This window comes from Heliangelus exortis, chromosome 7 (genome assembly GCF_036169615.1).
Source record: "Heliangelus exortis chromosome 7, bHelExo1.hap1, whole genome shotgun sequence".
Taxonomy (NCBI): domain Eukaryota; kingdom Metazoa; phylum Chordata; class Aves; order Apodiformes; family Trochilidae; genus Heliangelus; species Heliangelus exortis.
This window is the reverse complement of record NC_092428.1, coordinates 10,813,167-10,834,431: the sequence shown is the minus strand read 5'-3', so window position 1 is coordinate 10,834,431 and position 21,265 is coordinate 10,813,167. Positions and strand designations below refer to the sequence as shown.

Genomic DNA, 21,265 nt, shown 5'->3' with positions numbered 1-21,265 from the left:
ATGATTTCTGTATGTATTTAGAGAATGTTAAACAGATGCAACCACATGGCTTGAGTAGTTAGAAAAAGATGATCAAAGAACAAATCCAATGGTTCAGACATCAATACCAGCTGCTGGTGTCTAAAACTCATTTTACCAAGAAGTCCTTAAAAATCCCTTTTATTAGAAATTAAATCACCTTAAAAATGTAGCAATCTAATAACAACTATGAAATGTCTTGCAGAATTCGCTAAGATTGGTTTGATACCATTACTACATTTTATGAAGACAAAACATTTTCTGACCAAAATATTAAAAAATTAACAAGAACTTCAATTTTAGTCAGAAGCTGCTGCCCCAGACTAATGACCAGAATGTTTCTTAAATAGTTCTCTCCTGAAGAACTTCCTGATACTATTCTGTATTATTTCTTAGGATTATGTCCAGTGCATTTCTATGCATCTTTCTCCCTCTTCACCTTTCTACTGGTAAAGTTTCACCCTAGACACCTAAACTTGTGAAAAATTCTGCTCCATCTAAAAATGGAAAAGATGCAGATGCCTTCTTTCTATAATCATATAAACATGCAATAATTGCAACTATGCAAAAAGAGTAAAAAAAAAAATCCCCCCCAATATTTTGTTATGGTTATATGGAGAGATAAATTCTCATTACATTGGCATCTGGGTTGTATTTCATATGAGCAATCCTGCTGTGATGCATCCCTCAAAATTCACTACAGTAGTTTAGCTGCAGTTTTCTGAGACAAACTTGCCTTTCAGATGTATCAGGGAAATCACACACTGAAAGCAAATAAAGAAGAAACTTGGTTTCTTGCTTATACAGAAAGCATTCTTTCAGGCTAAGTGCAGACAGTAAAAGGCAATGTTTGTAAGTCAGTCTTGCTCACTACATTTGCTTTTGCTCCACAGCAATACCAATGCTATTCTTGCTGAAGGTTTCTCAAAGCAGACAAGTATATAGGGAAAAAGAAGTTCGTCCACTTTTGGCTTACCAAAGAATAAACTTGAGTCTACTATTTCTAGTGTGAGCTCTTGGAACTCAATTCAACTATGCAGGAAGATCACTTAGAGGAAACTACTATATGCTTCCCTGGGTCAATATACAGCCATGTTTTGTGTTAAGCTTGCTCAGAACTCAAAGTTTAATGCCTATTGATTACGGGCCTTCCTACATTGGAGATTTCAGCATTTAAGTTGCAAGTCAGATGAATCACTCAACTCAATTGATCTTTCTAACCACTTCGGAAGTTTTGTCAACTGACTCATGCTTGCAGGGATACCCTTCATTAGTGAGGCTGATTATCTCTAAAATTAATTTTTAGTTGTCTGCCTTATTTCAGTTCCCTTTGGGTTGCTCAGACCACACATCCGTTCTCGGGATTATGAGTACCTTTGCATAAACAACTGGAAACCACATACTGGCTGGGCATGGTCCTGGCAACCAAGTCATTAATTCAATTCCATTTCAGAGCCAGTGCTTTCCTTCTGAGGAACTACAGGACAACAGTAATATTTTCTTTGAGGTTAAGACTAAGTGGTCGTGTTGGAAGGGATATCACACACACCCATTATAAACCAGAGCCTTTCCACTACATAAATTATAAGATTTTAGAAAGTTAGCTTTTGAAAGAGAAGATATTTTTCCTGCTGAGCAAAATGTTGTCAACAAAAACACATTCATGCCTATTACGCATGAAAGTTAAGGGAGTGATTATAGATAAAGTTAAGTTGTCAGCTTTTTTGTGGCTGCCTTTTGTAAATAGCTTTTTGAGATGAACTTGAGGGTCACTGGGCATCATGGTCCCAAAACCTGGAATGGAAAGGAGTCATGTCCAAATCTGTAATCCAGCACTGAATAACTAAAGAATGAGTTGTAAGGTGTTTTCCATCAACTAAAAGCAATAAGAGCACATTGTACCATATTTTAAAATTTTACTGGGCTGTACTTCTACTTGAGTAGACTTTGAGTACTTATTGAAAGAAAAAGTGAAACACCTACACCTGTTTTCATTTATCAAAAGTTTCCAATATCTTGTTTTTCAAAGTTATTCTACAATTCCACACTTGAATTTAAAGCACTTATCAATAAAAGAAAGTATTTATAAAAATAGAATATGAGAGCCTCTCAATTTGTAGTTTAGCTAATACACATTCACAATATTCATATCAGCCAGTTATCATCTGTATTTTCATGGAACTGCATTTTGTGCTTGTAATAAATTAGTTTCTTCAAGGTTTGATCCTAGAGCTTTTTTCAAAGAGATAACCCAACAGAAATAACTGAAGTCGAGGCATCATTCACTGTCACAAGTAAGTGTTACAGCAAAGGGCATGCAGAAATCACAGGGACTGTTACTACTATTATTGACACCATATAGTAGCATAATGTTAAAATAAAGTACACAGTACATACTTAAAAAGCTTTTTGTAGAGAAACCCTGGTACTTTGAAGCCTTCTTCAAATTCCGTGTCACTGTCTTCAGAAAGTTCCTCAGCTGTTTGATGTTCTTTGTCCTTCAATCGTTCTTTTTGCCACCTCCTAGAGTGACACAAGGAGTCAACAAAATTCAATTATTGCAGAGAAATGATGGTATATGAAATCTACACTACACAGAGGCAAAAAAGGTATCTTAAGCCCTCTAGAACTGAAATCTACTGCATTCAGCAACAAGAAACATCCTGAGTGAGATGCTTGAAAATCCAGTCATTTAACTTGACATCAAAGACACCATCTTAGTACAGTCTGACCTGCTTATTGGATGAGGGAAAGGCTCTGGATGTTTTCTATCTTGACTTTAGTAAGACATCTGACACAGTTTCTCACAGCATTCTTCTAGAGAAATTGGCTGCTCAGGGCCTGGATGGACATATGCTTTGCTGGGTTAAAAACTGCTGGGATGGCCAGGGCCAAAGAGTTGTGGTCACTGGAGTTAAATCCAGTTGGCAGCTCAGTCACGAGAGATGTCCCCCAGGGCTCAGTGCTGGGGCTGCTCCTGTTTAACATCTTTATCAATGATCTGGATGAGGGGACAGAATGAACCCTTAGTAAATTTGCAGATGACACTAAATTGGGTGGAAGTGTTGATCTGTGTGCAGAGGGAGGCTCTGCAGAGGGAGCCAGGCAGGCTTGACTGATAGCCCAGGCCAGCTGCATGAATTTCAACAAGGCCAAATGTTGGGTCCTACTCTTTAGCCACCACAACCACCAACAGTACTGTAGGACTGGGGAGGAGTGGTTGGAGAGCTTCCAAGCAGAGAGAGGGACCTGGGGGTGTTGATTGACAGATGGGTGAACATGAGCCAGGAGTGTGTCCAGGTGGCCAAGAGTGCCAACAGCATCCTGACCTGTACCAGGAATGGTGTGGCCAGCAGGAGCTGATCTTAGCCCGGTACTCGGCACCGATGAGGCTGCACCTCAAGTACTGTGTAAGGTTTTGGGCCCCTCACTAGAGAAAAGACATTGAGCTACCAGATCATGTCCAAAGAAGGACAACAAAGCTGATGGAAGTTTTGGAGCACAAGTCTTATGGAAGCAGCTGAGGGAGCTGGGGTTGTTTAGCATACAGTAAAGGAGGCTGAGGAGAGACCTTATCACTCTCTACAACTGCCTTAAAGGAGGTTGTAAAGACGTGGAGATCAGTTTGTTCAATCAAGTTACAAGTGATAGGACAAGAGGTAATGGCCTCAAGTTGCACCATGGGAGGCTGGATTGGATGCTAGGAAGAATTTCTTCACTGTAAGGGTTATCAGGCATTGGAAAAAGCTGTCCAGGACAGTGGTGGAGTCACCATCCCTGGAGGTATTTACATGTTGTGTAGATGTAGTACTTAAGGATTTGTTTTAGTTAAGGACTTGTCAGTGTTAGGTTAATTGTTGGACTCCAGGATCTTGAAAGTCTTTTCCAACCAAGGTTTTGTGATTCTGTGAATGCACTCTAGAACAGTCCTGCAGTAACTGGATGGAGGATGCCTTAATATGATGCAGCATCTTTCCAGTACACCTCTGTTTCTGAATGACAATTACAGGTGAGTGAATAGTACACCCACGGTAACATCTTACCATTAGCTTAGGTTGCTTCTGTAGCAGCAAAAATAAGGAACAAAATAAGAAACTCCCAGCCCCCTTCTCCAAAACACACTTCAAATGCTGGAAAAAAGGATTTCTGAACTATTTAAAAATAGGAGAAAATCCATATTTGCATCCCCTTTTTTAATTTTTTTAAAGTTATTTATCCTCATTTTCTGTACAGCTGTGCATTGCTTTCAAGCATTCAAAGATAAACTGGACCTAGAGTTTAACATGTAATTTGTATTTTCTTTTCAGCCTCATTATGTAGCATCCACTGTACTTTAATGTTATGGGATGAATGCCTTGTTTCTAAATCTACTAGCCCAATTTTATCCATGCCAGGAAAAAGAAACATAATCATAAGAATGTTCGTTAATTTCTGTCCCAAAGTTGCAAATTTCATCAGCTCCAGAAACATAACCTAAATAGTTTCATTATCTTGATTTATATCCTGACCTAACTAGCCAAAAAGGAAGGAAACAGAAGTCACTGTTAAAACTTACCTCAAACAACCGCCTGTAAAGCAGTTACCATCCCTGACAATTTCATTTGTAACCTGGCAAACAAAGCTGAAAACATTATAAAACACCTGAAGCATTGCCCCAAGTCTTCAAGACTTCAGCCATGTTGCTATCTGGCTCAGTCATTTTCAGGGCAGACATGACTGGCACAAATGTGAAGTACAGTGACTCAGTTACAACAAGACTTAAACCAAGGACAAAAGCTCCTACTTACATTAAAATTAAGGTAACTGTAGACTGAAAAGCTTCCAAAGTGCTAGCTAGGTAAAGAATCGATATTAAACTCAAACACAGAAATAATTTTCACAAGAGTTTGACTCAAGTTCTGTATTCCAATCCACAAGCCAACACCACAGCTTCAGTCTCCCCTGGGAAGAAACAGATTGCCCTCTAGTGTACACTAGAAAAAGTGATTCAGAAACCAAGTAGAAACGCTTGTGAAATTAGCTGGTAGATGACCAGAAATTCAGGCAAATCACCTTAATATAACTACTATATTTTCTGCCAGAAATGTGATCAATGCTAAAATTTCTCTTAGAATTATTAGATAACTAGAGAATACGTATGTCTAGAATTCAAACTAATCAATACTGTACTTAATAAATAAATGTTTATTGTGTATACACTGTACCTGTTACTTTACTGAAGTTTATAATTATGCAACTTGTAGTACTGCATGCTCTGACACTACATCTCTTCCAAAGGTCTGGAGGGCTTTTTTATGCTCTATTACCAGTTGAAAGAAAAAGCAACAATTTGTTGTTACGGAACAAGACTGAGATTCTCAACAATTTCTTTGCCTGAGTATTCACTGGCAACCCCTCTCCTCATGGCTCTCATGTTGATGGTCCACAAGATGGAGACCAGCGAGACAAAGTCCCCCCCACTGTAAGTGAAGGCTTTCTACATGAGTGACTACCTCAGTTGACAAGGGAAAAGCAGTGGGTGTCATCTATTTGAACTTCTGCAAGGCCTTTGACACAGTTCCCCCACTCACCAAATTGGAGAGATACAGATTTGATGGTTCAACTGTTCAGTAGATAAGGAATTGGCTGGATGGTCGCATCCCAAGGGTGATGGTCAATGGCTCAGAGTCCAGATGGAGACCAGGGACAAGTGGTGTCCTTCAGGGGACTGTACTGGGACCTGTACTGTTTAATATTTTTGTCAAAAATATAGACAGTGAGATCAAGTGCACCATCAGCAAGTTTGTGAATGACACCAAGCTGAGTGGTGCTGTCAGTAAGCCAGAGAGACAAGATGTCATCCAGAAGGCCCTGGACAAACTGGAGAGATAAGCCCTGGTGGAGCCCATGAGGTTCAATAAGATCAAGTTCAGGGTCCTGCCCCTGGGTCAGAACAATCCACACTGTCAGTACAGGCTGGGGGATGAAGTTTTAGAAAGCAGCCCTGCAGAAAAGGGCTTGGGAGTGCTGGTGGATGAAAAGATGGACATGAGCCAACAGTGAGAGCTTGCAGCCCAGAGGGCCAATTGCATCCTGGGCTGCATCAAAAGAAGCGTGGCCAGCAGATGGAGAGAGGGGATTCTGCCACTTTGCTCTGGTAAGACCTCACCTGGAGTTCTGCATCCAGCTCTGGAGCCCTCAGTACAGGAGGGACATGGATCTGATGGAGCAGGCCCAGAGGAGGGACACAAAAATAATCAGGGGGCTGGAACATCTCTCCTATGAAGACACTGAGGGAGCTGGGGTTGTTCAGCCTGGAGAAGAGAAGACTCTGGGGAGACCTAATGGTGACCTCCCAGTACCTGAAGGGAGCCTACAGGAAGGCTGGAGAGGGAGTGTTTGCAGGGCCTGGAGTGATAGGATGAGGGGCAATGGTTTTAAATTAGAGAAGAGCAGATTTAGATTGGATGTTAGGAAAAGATTCTTTACCATGGGGGTGGTAGAAAAATGGAACAAATTGCCCAGGGAGGTAGTTAAGGCCTCACCCCTGGAGATACTCAAGGTGTGGCTTGAGTTGAGGATGTCCCTGCTTACTGCAAGGGGGTTAGACTAGTTGACCTTTAGAGGTCTCTTCCAACACCAATTATTCTATGATTCTATTCAGTTTTTGAAAGGCTGTGAACTTAATCAAGGTCAAGCAGTATTTGCTAGACTAGGTCAGTCAGTTGGTCAATTGGTCTTGTATTTTTCTCCAGAAGTCGAACTTGGGAGGAAGATGGAGCAGTAGCTCACATTTGACTTAACTACCAGAGACTTAACTAGAGTATTAATATTGACCAACACATCCCTTACTCACATCAGGTAAACATCATTAATATGCATACATTTATATGCACAAATCAGAAAATACAGGTTTTACTATACCACCAAGGTTCCTTGAAAATAAAACAATGATCCTTGAGAAAACTATTTTATGTTGTCCATAGTAACTGACATAAACACAACTGTATCCTGAAAGTGCAGTATGAAAGCTATATATCATACAATTAAATTTTTGTAATATAAGAATGTATTCAGATACTAAGCCCATTTCCCACTTATTGCAATACCCTAGAAAGAAATTCTGCATCCAAAACAGTAATGAGTATGATTTTTTAAATTTTTTTTTTTAAATACAGTCAGGAACCAAGCTGAGTGTTTAATATAGTTTGCATTTGCAAATCACAATACGTTTTCTATTTTAGACAGCTAAGATTCCCTTACAGATTATTCTAATTTGTTAAATTGAAGTATTCAGCATTACTTTTCTGATCTAACTTTTTATGGCCTATATGGGTAGATTTAATTGGTACATCCTAACAGATGAAATACATGCAGTTAGTACCACAAGTCTCCATAAGTAAATTAAGACCAATATAGACAATTACACACTTGAGCTTAGAATGAAAGGTGTATTCAGTGAGTGAGCCAAAATATATCTTCATTTGTGTCTTGGCTTTGTCATGTTAAAGAGCAGTTAGGATGCTCTAAGAAAGTATCTTTCAGGAAAGGTAATATTTAATCCTTTTTTAATTTATAACTCTGAAACATCAAGAGATTCAGTGACTCGTGCTACAGAGAGAGCTAGCACATGAAAACTGATCTGATTTGTCAAAAACAAATTATATTTAGGTGAATTTTAACTTTTTGTTCGATTCTTTTTAATAACTGCTTTGCAAGCCAATAGCCACAACTTCCAGCTGATTAGATATCACTTTGGAGACATAGAAAGAAGCAGCTTTCTTATCCTTGCTGCTGAGCATTTGATAACATTTGAATAAAGAACTATTAGAAATGTACTCTACAAACTATACAGAATACACAAAGAAAACACAGATAGAGCACTTGTATCCAACAACACAATATGGAATTCATTTATTGAAGCAGCAAGCAGACACATATAGACAACTGCTATGTTGACCATGAGTACTATTTTTTTGTTTTGACTCCAAGCTGTTACATTGTGCAGATACTGTATTAGTGACATCAATACTGTAACACTATGTACCCTAGAACAAGTAAAAATTACTTGGTTATACTTATGCTTTTTATTTTAATATATGCAAAGGAAAGCTTTGATAAATATGAAAAAAAATCCATATTCTTGATAAATTGCAGTTTCCACATCTGCAAGGCCATGAGATTAACAAGAGGACCTTGCAGCAGTTTTTTTGCTGAGAATATAGAAAATGTTTATTTTCTGTGCACTTAATCTACATACAAAGTTACTTTTATTTTTTGATCCTATGTAAAAGAAGCTGGAAGACAGTGTATTTTCACTTAATCAATAGTCTTCAAAACAACTGGCTCTGTCATAACCTGACCATTCCACTAGATAGGAGGCAACAGGTTAAGATTCCACCAGCACCAGTTTTGAACTCTTTTAGACCAAGATGGTTATGGCTGAGTATGACAAAATATACATCAATAACATACCTGTTGTGGGGGATCAAGTCTCTGAGACCTTTGGCACCACCCTAAAAGCTGATTACCTAATCTTCTGGGTTCATCTGGTAATAGCCAGTATCAAGGGCAGCTGGGAAGGATGATATGCTACTTTTAACTGAATCCTAAACTTACCTTTTAGCTGCTTGACATTGTCCTATTTATTTACCTTACTGTCCATAACCCTGATATTCCTTGCTACTGTTCATTATTCTTGCAAGCTATAATTCACTTTACTTCAGAAAAAAAAAGTATTTCCCTTGCCTGTCTGTAGAGCATGCTTCCAGTAACAACAACTAGAGAAAGGCAAGACCCATACAAGAGAAAAGAACTGAAATTATTGAGACTGTGAGCTGAATTACATATAACTTCCACTTTTTCACACTCCAATGATCACATCTTGCTTTGCATGACTAGGCTGAGCATTGAAAGTAGCCTTCAGAAGGAACAAACCAAGTGTTCTCCAACCTGCCTTGTTTACTGCAGAAAACACGAGCTCCTGTTCTGAAAACAGTCTTGTTCAGATGATGCTATGCAGTCCTGCAGCTAGCTAATTATCATGCTTTAACAACATCAGTGTATTTTCCCCTTGACACAACCAAAATCCTCAAGTGTCATGTCTGAAAAGTTTTAATGTTAAGGAAACTCATTTTCAATCTTTAAGAGTGTAGGACTGTTATCAGTGCCAAGCACAAGACTAGATGTTTAGGCAACTAAAGTAATCCTAATGGATTTTCCCCTGCTTTTCTCAGGGGTAAAATATACCATAATCTTACCCATTCATTTGCATTCAAAAGTAAAACTGACATGAAACAAGACATAAATGTAAGCAAATGACAGCATTTCTATAGCACTCCTAATATGTTTCTTAATTCACTATACTTTATTTTCTCATGGCACTTCCCATAATGAAGATTACCTGGGGGTGTCAGCATAAAAACGTCAATGTGGACAGCTGCAGCTTAACAGCCACTATAACTGCAGCTATGAAATTTTTAAGAGATGTTGTGTTTTGCTAGCAATTACAGTTATTGATATTTCTAAAATTCATTTAGGCTTTTATTGTAACTTTAGTAACCAAAAGAAATGTAGTCTATGATATGACTTTGCTAAGGATAAATTGTTACAATCTTAGAGTTATTAAAAAACGTGTTTGAATGAATTTAAATTGTGAGTCATATTAAAACTTTCAATCAAAATAAATTACTCTTGATGAAAACACTGAATTAAAAATGATTTAATATTGGTCTAATTTAAACGTGCAGAGTAAAGTTTTATGCAATAAAAGAGTAAATATTTTACCAATTAAGTACAATTAATTTTTGTTAATGCATCCAATTAAAAACATATTTCTTTTTGACCCTTTGGACATCGTTCAGACTAGCCAGTTGCTGAAATCTTCTATTCTAGCACAATAAACTATGCTTTCACTTTGAAAAGCAGTACCCTGGGATTGCAGACCTATTGCTTCATATGAGGTCCTGATATGCCTTTGTACCAGGCAATGCAAAAGTGAAGTTTGCCTCTTCTTATTTGAAGTTTTGTTATGAGCTGTGATTGCCTCTGCTGTCAGAAGATACCTCTTCCTCTACAGCAGCTCAGGCTCTCACCACAGGAGGAGATGGTGTTTATAACTCTACTTCTTGGCCCCTTTTCTGATGCTGCATTTAAAGCTTAAGCTGCGTTTAAATCCGTAAGATTTTATGTTTCCACAGAAGTATAAAATCAGATTACCCTAAGCATTAACCAAATTTCTCTGCTAGGTCTTGCCACTACATCAATCATTCTCCACTGACAGACCCAGTGCCTATTCTTTCTTTCACTCTAGAGCAGTTGTTTTCAAATTGGAAACCATGATTTTTAAAGAAGACTATGAAATTACTTGAAAGACACTCACTAAAGGTAATCAAATAAAAGTAAGAATGCTATTCACAAGATGAAGTTCACGGAATGAAGCTCAATACTCATACTAGAAGAGCAACAATGTATCAGTGGTTGGACAACAATTTAAACAATCAAAACATTTTTGCAATCTAGATCTTTTGACTCCCAGCATGTGAAGAATTATCTCTTAACTTCACTGCCATGACTAGTTAGCATTTTAACGACTTAATAAATCACATGTCACTTTGTTGCCCCTTCAAAACATTTTCTGGGTAGTTGTGAAACTGGTAAAATTGTTCAGTTTTACTGTTAGGAATTTAACTATGCTACCAGTAGAGGAAACATCTTGACAGCACACAGTAGCCACAGAGAGATCATCAACACATAGGTGATAAAAATTTAAAAAGCACAGATATTTCTGTGCTGCCATTTTCAAAATCAACTTATATTCTTAACTATATTTTCTCAGTTAACATACTAGTTTATTTAATAGAAGATGCTCATTAGAAAACTAACTCAGTTAAAAGTGCCATCCCTCTGACAAGGGAGGACATTTTCTGTCTGCACTGTAATTCTCCCTATCAAACAGACTTTTTTTTGTGTTGTTGTTGTTAGTTGTTTATTTGTTTGCTTGTTTCCCTATACACCTGCCAAGTAATGTGTTGTTTGACATACTTGACTTTGGGCACAGTCCCAGTTCTGAAAACAACAGCTTCTACTGAAGCTTATAACTGAAGGACCTGTAAAAATCAGAAAAATCAAACAGCAAAGTCCCTGTTAATTAAAAAATTAATAGGTATGCCTGATTCCTTTTGGAAGGCTATGATAACTGACTATCTTGTTTTCATTATTTCAGTTCCTAGCAGTATATTACAGACCTTGCTCTTTGCATGTTCAGCATTAAAAAACATTAGCAATAAAAATGTCTAAGACTAACCTTAGCCTCTGTTTATAATAGTCTTCATCTCCATCATCTCTCCATCTCTTTACTTTGCGCTTTCCCAGTGTATGTTCTTCTTTGTCAGAGCTTGGAATGAATTCAGCATCATCTTCAGCTTCTTTAATATCCCTCTTCACCAAATGTTTTCTTTTTCTTGACAAAGGCCTGAGTTCATAATCAGAATCACCCTCAGCAGGAGAAGATGCCTGCTCCTCCTCCTCTTCTGCTGCTTCCGGATCAAAGCACTCCTCATCAGGTACATACTCAGACTCTCCACTGTCATCCTCTTCTTCATGCCTGAACTTCTTGGCCTCAAGATATTTCTTATCTTTTGGAATCTTTGCCTTTGACTGAATCTGAAGGGCATGCTTCTGAAGTCTTCTTAAGTGTTTTTTTAAGCGCTTATCTGTTTTTGACAGGGTTTTATCCCTTTCTTCTTTTCTAGCTGATGCGGGAGCCACACACTGAATATTTTTGGCTTGTGCTTTCTTCTTTGCTCCTTTGTGAAGAGGTAACTTCTTTCTTTCAGACGACAGCTTAGCTTGTTCTGCTAAGTACTTCTCAAAATCAGATGCTTCATTTAGCATTAATCGTCGTGTCTTCCTCTCTGGCTTCTGAGGTATTTTAGTTCCAAAAGGAGTCATCTGGCCAGTACGAATAAGCTCTTCCCACTCTTTCTCCTGAGCAGGCATAAGCATACTGCCAAGACAGGATGGACCAGGTTCTGCAACAAAAATCAGAATATGCAGCATGCTTTTAACAGCTTATGAATAACTCAAACAGAAGAACAAGGGTGTTGTGCCTAGTTTTGTTCCCCCACCACAGCTTTACCTACAGTTTTAAAATACAAATTAAAAGCCTAAACACTTGATGTTCAGAAAAGGCAAACCCCAACAAAACAGAAGACTGAAGCAAAAGCAGCTTTTAATAACTCTGCCTTCTCTGTGTCTTAGGCCACTCAGGCACCTGACTCATTCATCATCAGGCCTCTATTTCCCCTATTCTTCATTTTTTTTAATTTGATGTACTGGAAGAAACCCTTCTTGTTATCCTTGATACTCCTTGCCAGCTTTAGTTCCAGGTGGGCCTTAGCTTTCCTCATTGCATCCCTGCATTTTCTGACTACATTCCTATATCCCTCCCAAGTGGCCAGTCCTATTTTCCATATTCTGTACATTTCCTTCTTTATTTTTTTTCAGAAGACCCTTACTTATCTACACAGGTCTCCTATTCCTGTTCTTATTATTAATTTTTTTCAGTACTACTAATAAGTTTGAAATTAGAAATTTCCATTGCCGTGCCAGGACAGACACAAATCTTACAAAACATATAAAAGTCTGTCTTCCCACATTCTTCACAAAAGGAAAAAACCCACACCTGACTATTACCCTGCAATACTAATATTAGGATTATGACTTTAAAAGTCAAATTGCCTGCATAGCACATGGCCATAAAAGAGCACTTCAGTTAAACTGCATACTGTTACCATACATATTACACCAAGCTGTATTGGTGTTTACAACCACAGAGTGGTGAAAAGCTCTTGAATTCAGCAGTCTGAAATCTACTGTTACAGTCCAAGTTTTCAAAATAGCTGCAGCAGAACTGCCAGCATGGCATGCTACTGTATATTGCCCTGTTTAAAGCACTGTATTCATCAGTGAAACATGTCTGACAAGAAATGATGATGCATCAGGCATGAAATTCCTCTCTCCACCCCCTCAAACTCCTAGAACTGCTCAACTCCATTTTGTCTTGAACTCCATTCACTTCCTAGTTACATTTCCTCACACTGCTTGCCTGAGTTTTTCTCCATGAATCCATTCAAAGAAAAAGGATTAAAGATGTTTTTCTGCTAGGAAGAGTTTACTGAGGTTTTGACTTCCAGATGTTCAGTTGAACCAGGAAAGAAGCATGAGCTCTGCAAGATCTGAAATCCACTCTAGTCACAGCTGCAATGTACAAATAGCACAGAGGGTTTACACCACTGGAAACAACAATGTAACCCAAATGTTACCAGGAAATGTCAATGGAGTCAAACTTGCCCTGCAGAAAACTGTGAATTAGTGATTGTGGCCCCTATCTGGGGCTACAAAATCCACTCTCAGGTGACAGACAGCAGTGAGAAAGGACATTTAGTGAAATGCTGAGAGAACGCACACCCAGCTTTGGAAGAAGCCTTGTTTTAATTTAAACTGCAGTGCAGACTGTAGAAAAGAAAGAGTTCCCCCTTCCATTTCTAGTGATACTTCCCAACAGTAAGAAAAAACAATTTCGTTAGTGCTGATTGATAGCATCCAGCATAGAAAATGTAATTCAATCATAATGTTACTCATCTTTATCAAATTAGCTGTGAAAAAATGTTAAGATTTCCAATTTATTAAGCCCAATACTCTAATGTGCCTCAGCCATCCCTACTGAGCTGAACACGGATTAACAACCATTTTTTAAAACTTCCCACATGAATATGCCACAATCTGAAATTCTGCAGGTGCAGAAAATGTGTTTTAAACTCTCTCTTGAAAGGTAAACCACTAAAATTTACTTCATCTTGCAAACAAGCTCCAGACTAAAAAAGGCAAATCAGAACAGAACCTTAAGCCTTCTCACATACCTTCACCTTCCTCATACTCAATTTCATGTACTTTATCAAGCATCTCTGTTCCACCAAGAATTGCTTGGAGATGTTTTTGTTTCGCTTTGATTTTCTTTAGCTGTTGCTGCTGTAATGACAAGTAAATATACAGCAAATATTAAGATACTGGTTCATAAACTTGCTATCCTTTTAAACAAGACTTAAATGACTATATTTGCCATATTTTCCACTAGAATCTCATTTGAAACAAAAAAAGTGAAAGAAAGCGTCACGTAGGGCTGTAACACACAGAAAACTGATGTGTGTGTGCAATCATCTTACAATATGAATAGAGTAAGAGCAGATTTTTTTATACACACAAATTTCAGGTGCACACTATGTATTTTATGTACATCTTTTGAAGTAATTTTATGAATGTGTTGATTGCAGTGAAGGAAACAGATTAAGTGGATTTGTTCATGATTTGCAAGGCTGGGCTACTGAATAAACAAGCCACTAAAAACAGCTATAAAATTTATTAAGATTTATGTACCAACCCCAAAGTTTTATAAATGTTTTGCTAGAAAGAAAATGAAATTGTAAATCTGTATGTCATCCTAACATATGTTTGTACACAAGTCACCACTGATCACATCTAATCTAACAGCAAAAACTACAAAGTGAAGTGATCTTAGAAAAATAAGAGAAAAAAAATAATCAACATTACAGATGCCAAACGAAGTGTTGCTCGTTACTGATAGGAAAATAATTCACAGCTGGCTCTTCTGTTACGTCTTTTATCTGATTTTAACATCCTCAACTGTATATTTACTCATAATGTTGTGATCCCTTGGTGTTGCTCCCTTTATTTTATGAAATAAGAAATTTTGGTCATTAAAACAAAGACAAAAGCAATGTAAACGTCCACATTTGTTACTTCATTCTTTGGGAGTATTTCCTTATCTAAAGAGGCATATGCTTCAGTAAAAACCAAGTTCATGGCAAAATGAAGAAATTTTTCTTTTCTGGTGAAGAACTGTTCATAAGCCTGCCCGTGTCTTCATGTAGCACTTTTCAAAACACAAAGAGTATGCATAGTGATGTATGGTATAATAGCTTCTTCATATGCAGGTATCACCCTTGCTGTCAGAGTACTATCAAAAAACACCCACTGTCACTCACAGCTCTATGGAAATACATGTCTTCTATCACTCATTAATTTCCCATTCATCTCCATAATTGAAAAAAAAAAACAACCAACCAGTCTTCTTTAACAATTTTTTAAAAAAATGCTACAAAAGGAAGAGTTCTGAAAGAAACTTCCCCATGCAAAAAAAGTAGCTCAAGACCAACTTTAAACACACTGCTTGCCTTCAAGCAGCCTCCAAAACACTCTTGAGACTACTAGGATCACTTTTACAGATTATAGTTTTCACAGAGGGATTTATTTTTGCACTCCAAGGACTGTTAAAGATAATGAATAATAATTTTGCACTGAGGTCTGAACTTCCCCTGCAACTAAAACTTGTGTAAATTGTTTCAAGTAATATAAAACCAAGCAAAATATAGTGTTGAATTACAAAATCACTTTTTCGCAGTTGGTCTGATTTAATACATTTCTTCCCACTGCTTCCAGATACTTGTTCCAAGAGCTGTGCCACTCTTCAGTACTCTCCCCCTCAATCTCTTTATTGGACACACTGTGTACAGTATTATCCAAGTTGTTGAAATTATCAAGGTTAAAAAACAAACAACTGGATGAGTCAGTGAAATATAGCCTGAGATTGGGAAGAAGTGTCAGAGGTCAAAGGACAGTATTTTTTTCTGTCACATTTACCATTTATTAGAGAAAATATTAGGGTGCATCTCCATCAGACAGTGAGCTGATCAAGTGCTGCATTCCTGTCCAGAACCTTCCCTTTTCTCAAATTTCCTTTCTACTCACAGCTGTAGAGGTCTGTTGCTTACACAAGCAATGTATACATTGCTTACACTGATGCCTGCTAGATAGCCTAAATGCTTCTTTAACCTACTATTCTGGCAGAAAAAAAGCTGGAGCAGCTTCTGCCAAATCAATGAATTAAAATGGTTCACAGAAAAGAATGATGTGAACTGGAAGAAGAAAGATACAGAGAGTGAAAGAGGATTAAGGAAAGGCAGGTAGGGAATGAAGACCACAAGACCCAAGCTTTAGGGCAGCTATTGAATCATGCCCTGGCAATGCCTTGCTAATTCTCCAAATACTACTAGGAGAGATACAGTTAAAGTAATGCAAATCAGTCTTCTGAACAGATCCTAGAACTTCAGTTTTAGGTTGCTCTGAAACTTGGAATATAATGAAAATCAGCTCACATCTTTAAATTAGTTACCTGAATGTTTTAGCAGAAAATTACACCATTTGGAAGGGAAGGACCAGCAATTGTAGGCTTACTCTGAACTATACTAAGTGAGAACAGTATCACATAATCCAAACCTTAAGACAAATTACAAACTAAGTGTTGTCTGCAGGCAATGAAGGTAATCCAATCACCTTGTTATATTGTTGCCGTTTTACAGAATGTAGTTTTCGGTTCACATCTTTGTTGGCAGCTTGAGGTGAAAGTTGCTCAATAATTTTATTTATTTGTTTCAGAGACGTTTCACATGATCTGAAAAAACAAGATTGCAATGCACCGGGTCAGCTCTAAAAAGAAAAATAGCATGTTCTTCATTCAGACAATTGAGAAATTTCAGAAGATTTAAGGCTAGATTAAAGAAGGTCTAAAGGTGAATTTCTAAATAAGCATCTTCATTTAAACATTGTAAGATAATTTTAAACAAAATTTTCCCAATACTAGAATCCCAAACCATAAGGAAACTGAACGAATCGTTGCAATATTTAGTACTCCAAAGTTACAAAGCTGATAATGTCAATAAGCAAGTGATAGTGGCAAGGTAAAAAGAACACAAAACTAATCTAAATGGGCAATTTAAGTTTCTGAAACTATTTTAATAGTTTGATGCCCTTGTATAAGTAAGCCTGTTTCTTTTGCCTTTGCAACGACTCTTTTACACAAGGAATAAATTATAAGACACAAATACACTTGCAGAAAGACAGACTAGCTCAAAGAATTAACACCATATCAAAATTAAATTTTCCTTACTCATGCAGTACCATTTTTCATATTTCCATTATCCAACACGAAATTCAGGTTGAGTGACATGCTATAACCTAATATAATCTGTTTCTGCTCTTTAATTCATTTGCAACGAGGGAGGGACTCTTCTGCTACCCAAAGCAACTAGCTTTGCAATTAGCAAATCTAGCTTCGTTGATTTAACTATGTGTATTTCATAAGTATACACAATATGGCATCTCAAAACATCATGAAAAATAAAGAAAACTCTTTGGAATGCCTGCGAAGTGTCCGTTATTCCCCTCACATGCAAAGCAAAGCATTAAGTCAGTCTCTTCAATTGTCAAGGATAAAATTGTTGGGCCACGTTTCTCTCCAGCTCTAATCTGGATTCTGCCACTGTTCTCACAGCAGATGCATTCCATAAGCTCCTCAGCTATCACAGCCACCTTCACTTCTCTGTTCTCATTCAGCACTTCTGAACCATGCCATCCCCTTTGTCAATCTTTTGCTTTGAAGTAGACCATCCTCTTGCACATATCCTTCCTTTTGTCTCTTGTTTCTTTGGCCCCAGGATCTCTTGACACATACTACTGGTGTTCTCTTCCACAAAACTTTATTTAACAGGATTGGGGAATTTAAACAGGATTTAATGTCAACCACTTATTATTCTCATTCTTATGCTTAAATTAATGTGCATATTACAGAATCATGCAGCTTCTACCATGAACTCTGTGCCAGCTACTAAAAAAAAAAAAAAATCACTTTCTGCCTATTCCTCTATTCATGCATTCCCCATGTTACAGGACTTAAACTCTGTTGTGCTTTACTCACACATCTTTACTTTTGTTAGTCCCCCTGCTCAGCAAGCCAGATATATATCTGCTAATTTTCTCAAAAATCAACTTTCAGACTTCCATTTTATGCCTTATGCAAAAGAGTTTCTATAGGTCTGCATAAACTATTTGCATAATTTGCATACCCTCATGTAAATTTCATTTTATAACATTTAAGTGGATGGTGAAAATAGAGGGGTTAAAAAAAAATAAATCACAGGATGCTTCTTAAAGAAAAAGAGGAACGTATCAACTAACTGACAGTGCCATATACCACTTTTTCAATAACCACAGTCTTACTGCAATAGTTATGCTGCTCTGTTCTTCCTCTCAATAGCCACTTCACTCATTAGCACCTTCTGCTACACAACACCTGAAATTAGGCTCCATAGTGCATAAAACTAAGCTTATGCATAACATGGCAGCTCTGCGAGAGTCCCCATACATACCAGATGCTTATAGTACTTTTGAGCACTAAAACCCAGCATTGATGCAATAGAGTGAAGGATGCATAGGTGGAATTATTTACCTGCAGTAGTTCACACAGTAACTCTACAGAGACTAGAAACAGAAAGGGCTATAGAAGACCAAACTCAAAAAATTCTTTTGATTGTAGTAAACACATGATATGGAGTCATCAAAGTTACAGTAAGCACATGACCAGAAGCAGATAACCCTGGGAAGCACACAGAATTGAAGATGTGACACCATTTCCAATTATAACTTTGAATAATAGCATATACGTAGCTCTCCAGTGCCCAGCAAACAGACATGCATCTTGGAAAGGCAGGAAACAAACTGGAAAAAGGAGATGTGCTGTCCTCTACTGTCTTGATGTGTGACTGAAGTAATCAAATAAGAGCAAGGAAGCACTGCTCTGATGTGAACAGTATCTTCCCCTTTTCCAGAAGGCAGGTGATGCAGAACAACATTACACGTGACCTAGTGCTTTTAGAACATCTTTTCACGTTCTAGATTTTAAAAACATGAGACACTGAACCTTATTAGATAGTAACAGAAAGGACACAAAGTTTACCTTAAGTCATCCAGCAGTGACTGATATTCTCTCTCTGCATCAGCTATTTTTGTTGCTTTATTAGCTTCATTAATTGCATTGTCTACTTGCTGAAGAACTCCTTGCTCCAATACATGCTGGTCATAGACATCAACCCCTAAACCTTTGAGCTCAGCAGCCTGTTCACTATATGAGATGGACTGAATCTGCTGCCTGTTGATCTGTAAAAGGGGCTGTCCTCTTCTGGACATCTCCAAAGGAACAGCCTCAGAAGTGGAAGGCTGCCTGGCAGAGTTGGGAACTCTAATACTGTCATCCAAGTCATTGTTACAAATGACATTTTCTTGTTCAATTCCCAGTTCCTCAGCATTATGCAGGCAATTACTGCTTGGAGTAGCAACAAGGTCTTGCTCTTGGGCACTGTCTGGCTGATGGCTGTTGTCTGTTGGCATCCTCTGCTCAGAGGAAACAAAGGAGAATCATATAATCATAACCACATTCACACACATCAAGTTCCTCATGAAGACTGTGCCAAAATAAAAGCAAGCAAAATAATGAGCATATTGCTTTACAAGAAATTCTTGTTTGAAAACCCCTAGGGCTACTCCTCTGTAAGTCCTTCCCCAAAGGTTTCTCCACAGTTATTTCCACAATCAAGAGAAAAACCTGCTCAAAACTTCTTAAAGACAACAATACAGAATAATCCTGAAAGACACTCAAATTAAGACAAATAAAACAGCCTCTAAAAATAACTGTCCTTGCCAGGCAACAAGCTCAGTCTTGTGTGTAAATGGTCATGCTCCAGAAGACTCTGACAAAACAATAACATAAGCAACATAACATGCCCCAAAAAAGCAAACAAAAATATAAGTTTTTGAAACAGGTTAAGACTTGCCCGTGTAGGCACTGATGACAACAACAGGCAGTAGGCATTAGTTTGACAACCAAGCTCTACAGTAGAACATAAACCCCCTTAGTTGTTGGGAAACTGACTAGATTGACTTACCAATGCAAGCTTGGAGCTGGTATTGTTCGGAAGACTCAGGGTGAGACTTTCTTCTGAAACGGTGTTTCCATCAACTTCGGAAAAAAACAATTGCTATTAACATGCAAAAGGCATCAACAGGGCAGGTGGGCTTCACCCCTCCTACCATGGCAGCCCGCGAATCTCAGCCCCACCTCACAGTTTACTCCCATCGGCTCCCACGCAGCAACGTGTCTGTCCCTGCACCCCGGTGACACGCACCCCGGTGACACGCACCCCGGTGACACGCACCCCGCGCCCTGGCCGCTTCCCCCCGGGTCCCGTTCACCCGCGGCCTGCACCGCTCCCGCACTCTGTACCTCAGCCCCGCTCCCTGCGGCACACGCCGGATCCAGAGCAGGGCCGCCGGCCAAAGTCTGTCTCTGGCGGCGACGAGACCCGGCCGGGTACACAACCCCACGGCACCCACCTGGCCACCGGCCCCCCAGGGATGCTCCCACCTCCTGCCTCCCGCCCCTCACCGGCAGCCCACGGCGAGAGAGGATGCGTCACTTCCGCGCACCGGGTGACGTAATTGCACATGCGTGGCGCCGGTGGCGGCGTGACGTAGTGCGGGGGTAGAGGTGGTGCCGGGGGTTGCCGAGCGGGCGGGCTGGGGGGCGAGCAGCGGCCGACAGGGGCTGGCATGTGCCCGGCCTGTGCCCGGCCTGTGCCCTCAGGCTGCCGCCCCTGCCCCTTCCCCCCCGGCGCGACGCGACACCGAGTGGGCCGGGGTTGCTGGCACTCGGTCCCCCCGGGGCTGGGCAGGCCAGGCCGCGGTGGGGGGTGTTGGTGGCAGCAGTGTCTGCAGTCAAGAGCCCCAGAACATCTGCTTACAGGGACTGCTTCTGGAATTCAGTTTCCCCTCTTGCCATACCGTACCGTCAGGTTCCGGCTGCCCCTGGAAAGGCTGGGGAAAGGAAACGCGATCTGGTGGTTATAAAATGAGGCCAGGACTCGGAGAACAGCTTGAGTTGGCACATCGGCTACTTTGGTGGCCTCGAGGTTCCACCGATGATAAAAGAGACATTGGTGCAGAGCTTGGGAGTGAGCAGGAGGGTTTCTTGTTGGTTATGGATCAGCTGGGGAGAGGAGCAGTCCCTAGGACTGCAGAGATCCTGCCTGCTGGGCACTGCAGCAACAATTCGCTCTGCTTTCTTCATTCCTTCCTGTTTTCTCCCTAAATTTCTGCTAGCAACAAAAGCAGAAAACTAGATTTTTTCCAGGGCTTTTCACTTTCTCCACTTTCTTTCCCCTTCCTTACATCTCCCTGTTCCAAGTGGCATGAGAGTGCTGGACCCAGCTCTTTTGCCTTTGGGCAGAACTATTGGCAGACAGCCTTGGGCCAACCGTGAACAGACAAATACAGGGTAGAATACATGTGGAAATGTTTT

General features: G+C 39.4%; 1 protein-coding gene across 1 annotated transcript in view; it reads right to left on the bottom strand.

The window, feature by feature from the left end:
• ERCC6 (ERCC excision repair 6, chromatin remodeling factor) overlaps positions 1 to 20,409 on the bottom strand; it is a 45,098-nt gene extending 24,689 nt beyond the window's left edge. Inside the window, exons 1-7 of the mRNA XM_071748778.1 lie at positions 20,302 to 20,409; positions 19,854 to 19,927; positions 18,869 to 19,302; positions 16,411 to 16,528; positions 13,920 to 14,028; positions 11,303 to 12,029; positions 2,416 to 2,541 (exon numbers count right to left, since the gene is read on the bottom strand). Of these exons, the coding sequence (XP_071604879.1) occupies positions 2,416 to 2,541; positions 11,303 to 12,029; positions 13,920 to 14,028; positions 16,411 to 16,528; positions 18,869 to 19,299 (1,511 nt within the window). The 5' untranslated portion in view covers positions 19,300 to 19,302; positions 19,854 to 19,927; positions 20,302 to 20,409. The remainder of the gene's footprint in view (positions 1 to 2,415; positions 2,542 to 11,302; positions 12,030 to 13,919; positions 14,029 to 16,410; positions 16,529 to 18,868; positions 19,303 to 19,853; positions 19,928 to 20,301) is intronic.
• Positions 20,410 to 21,265: the final 856 nt, after the last annotated feature.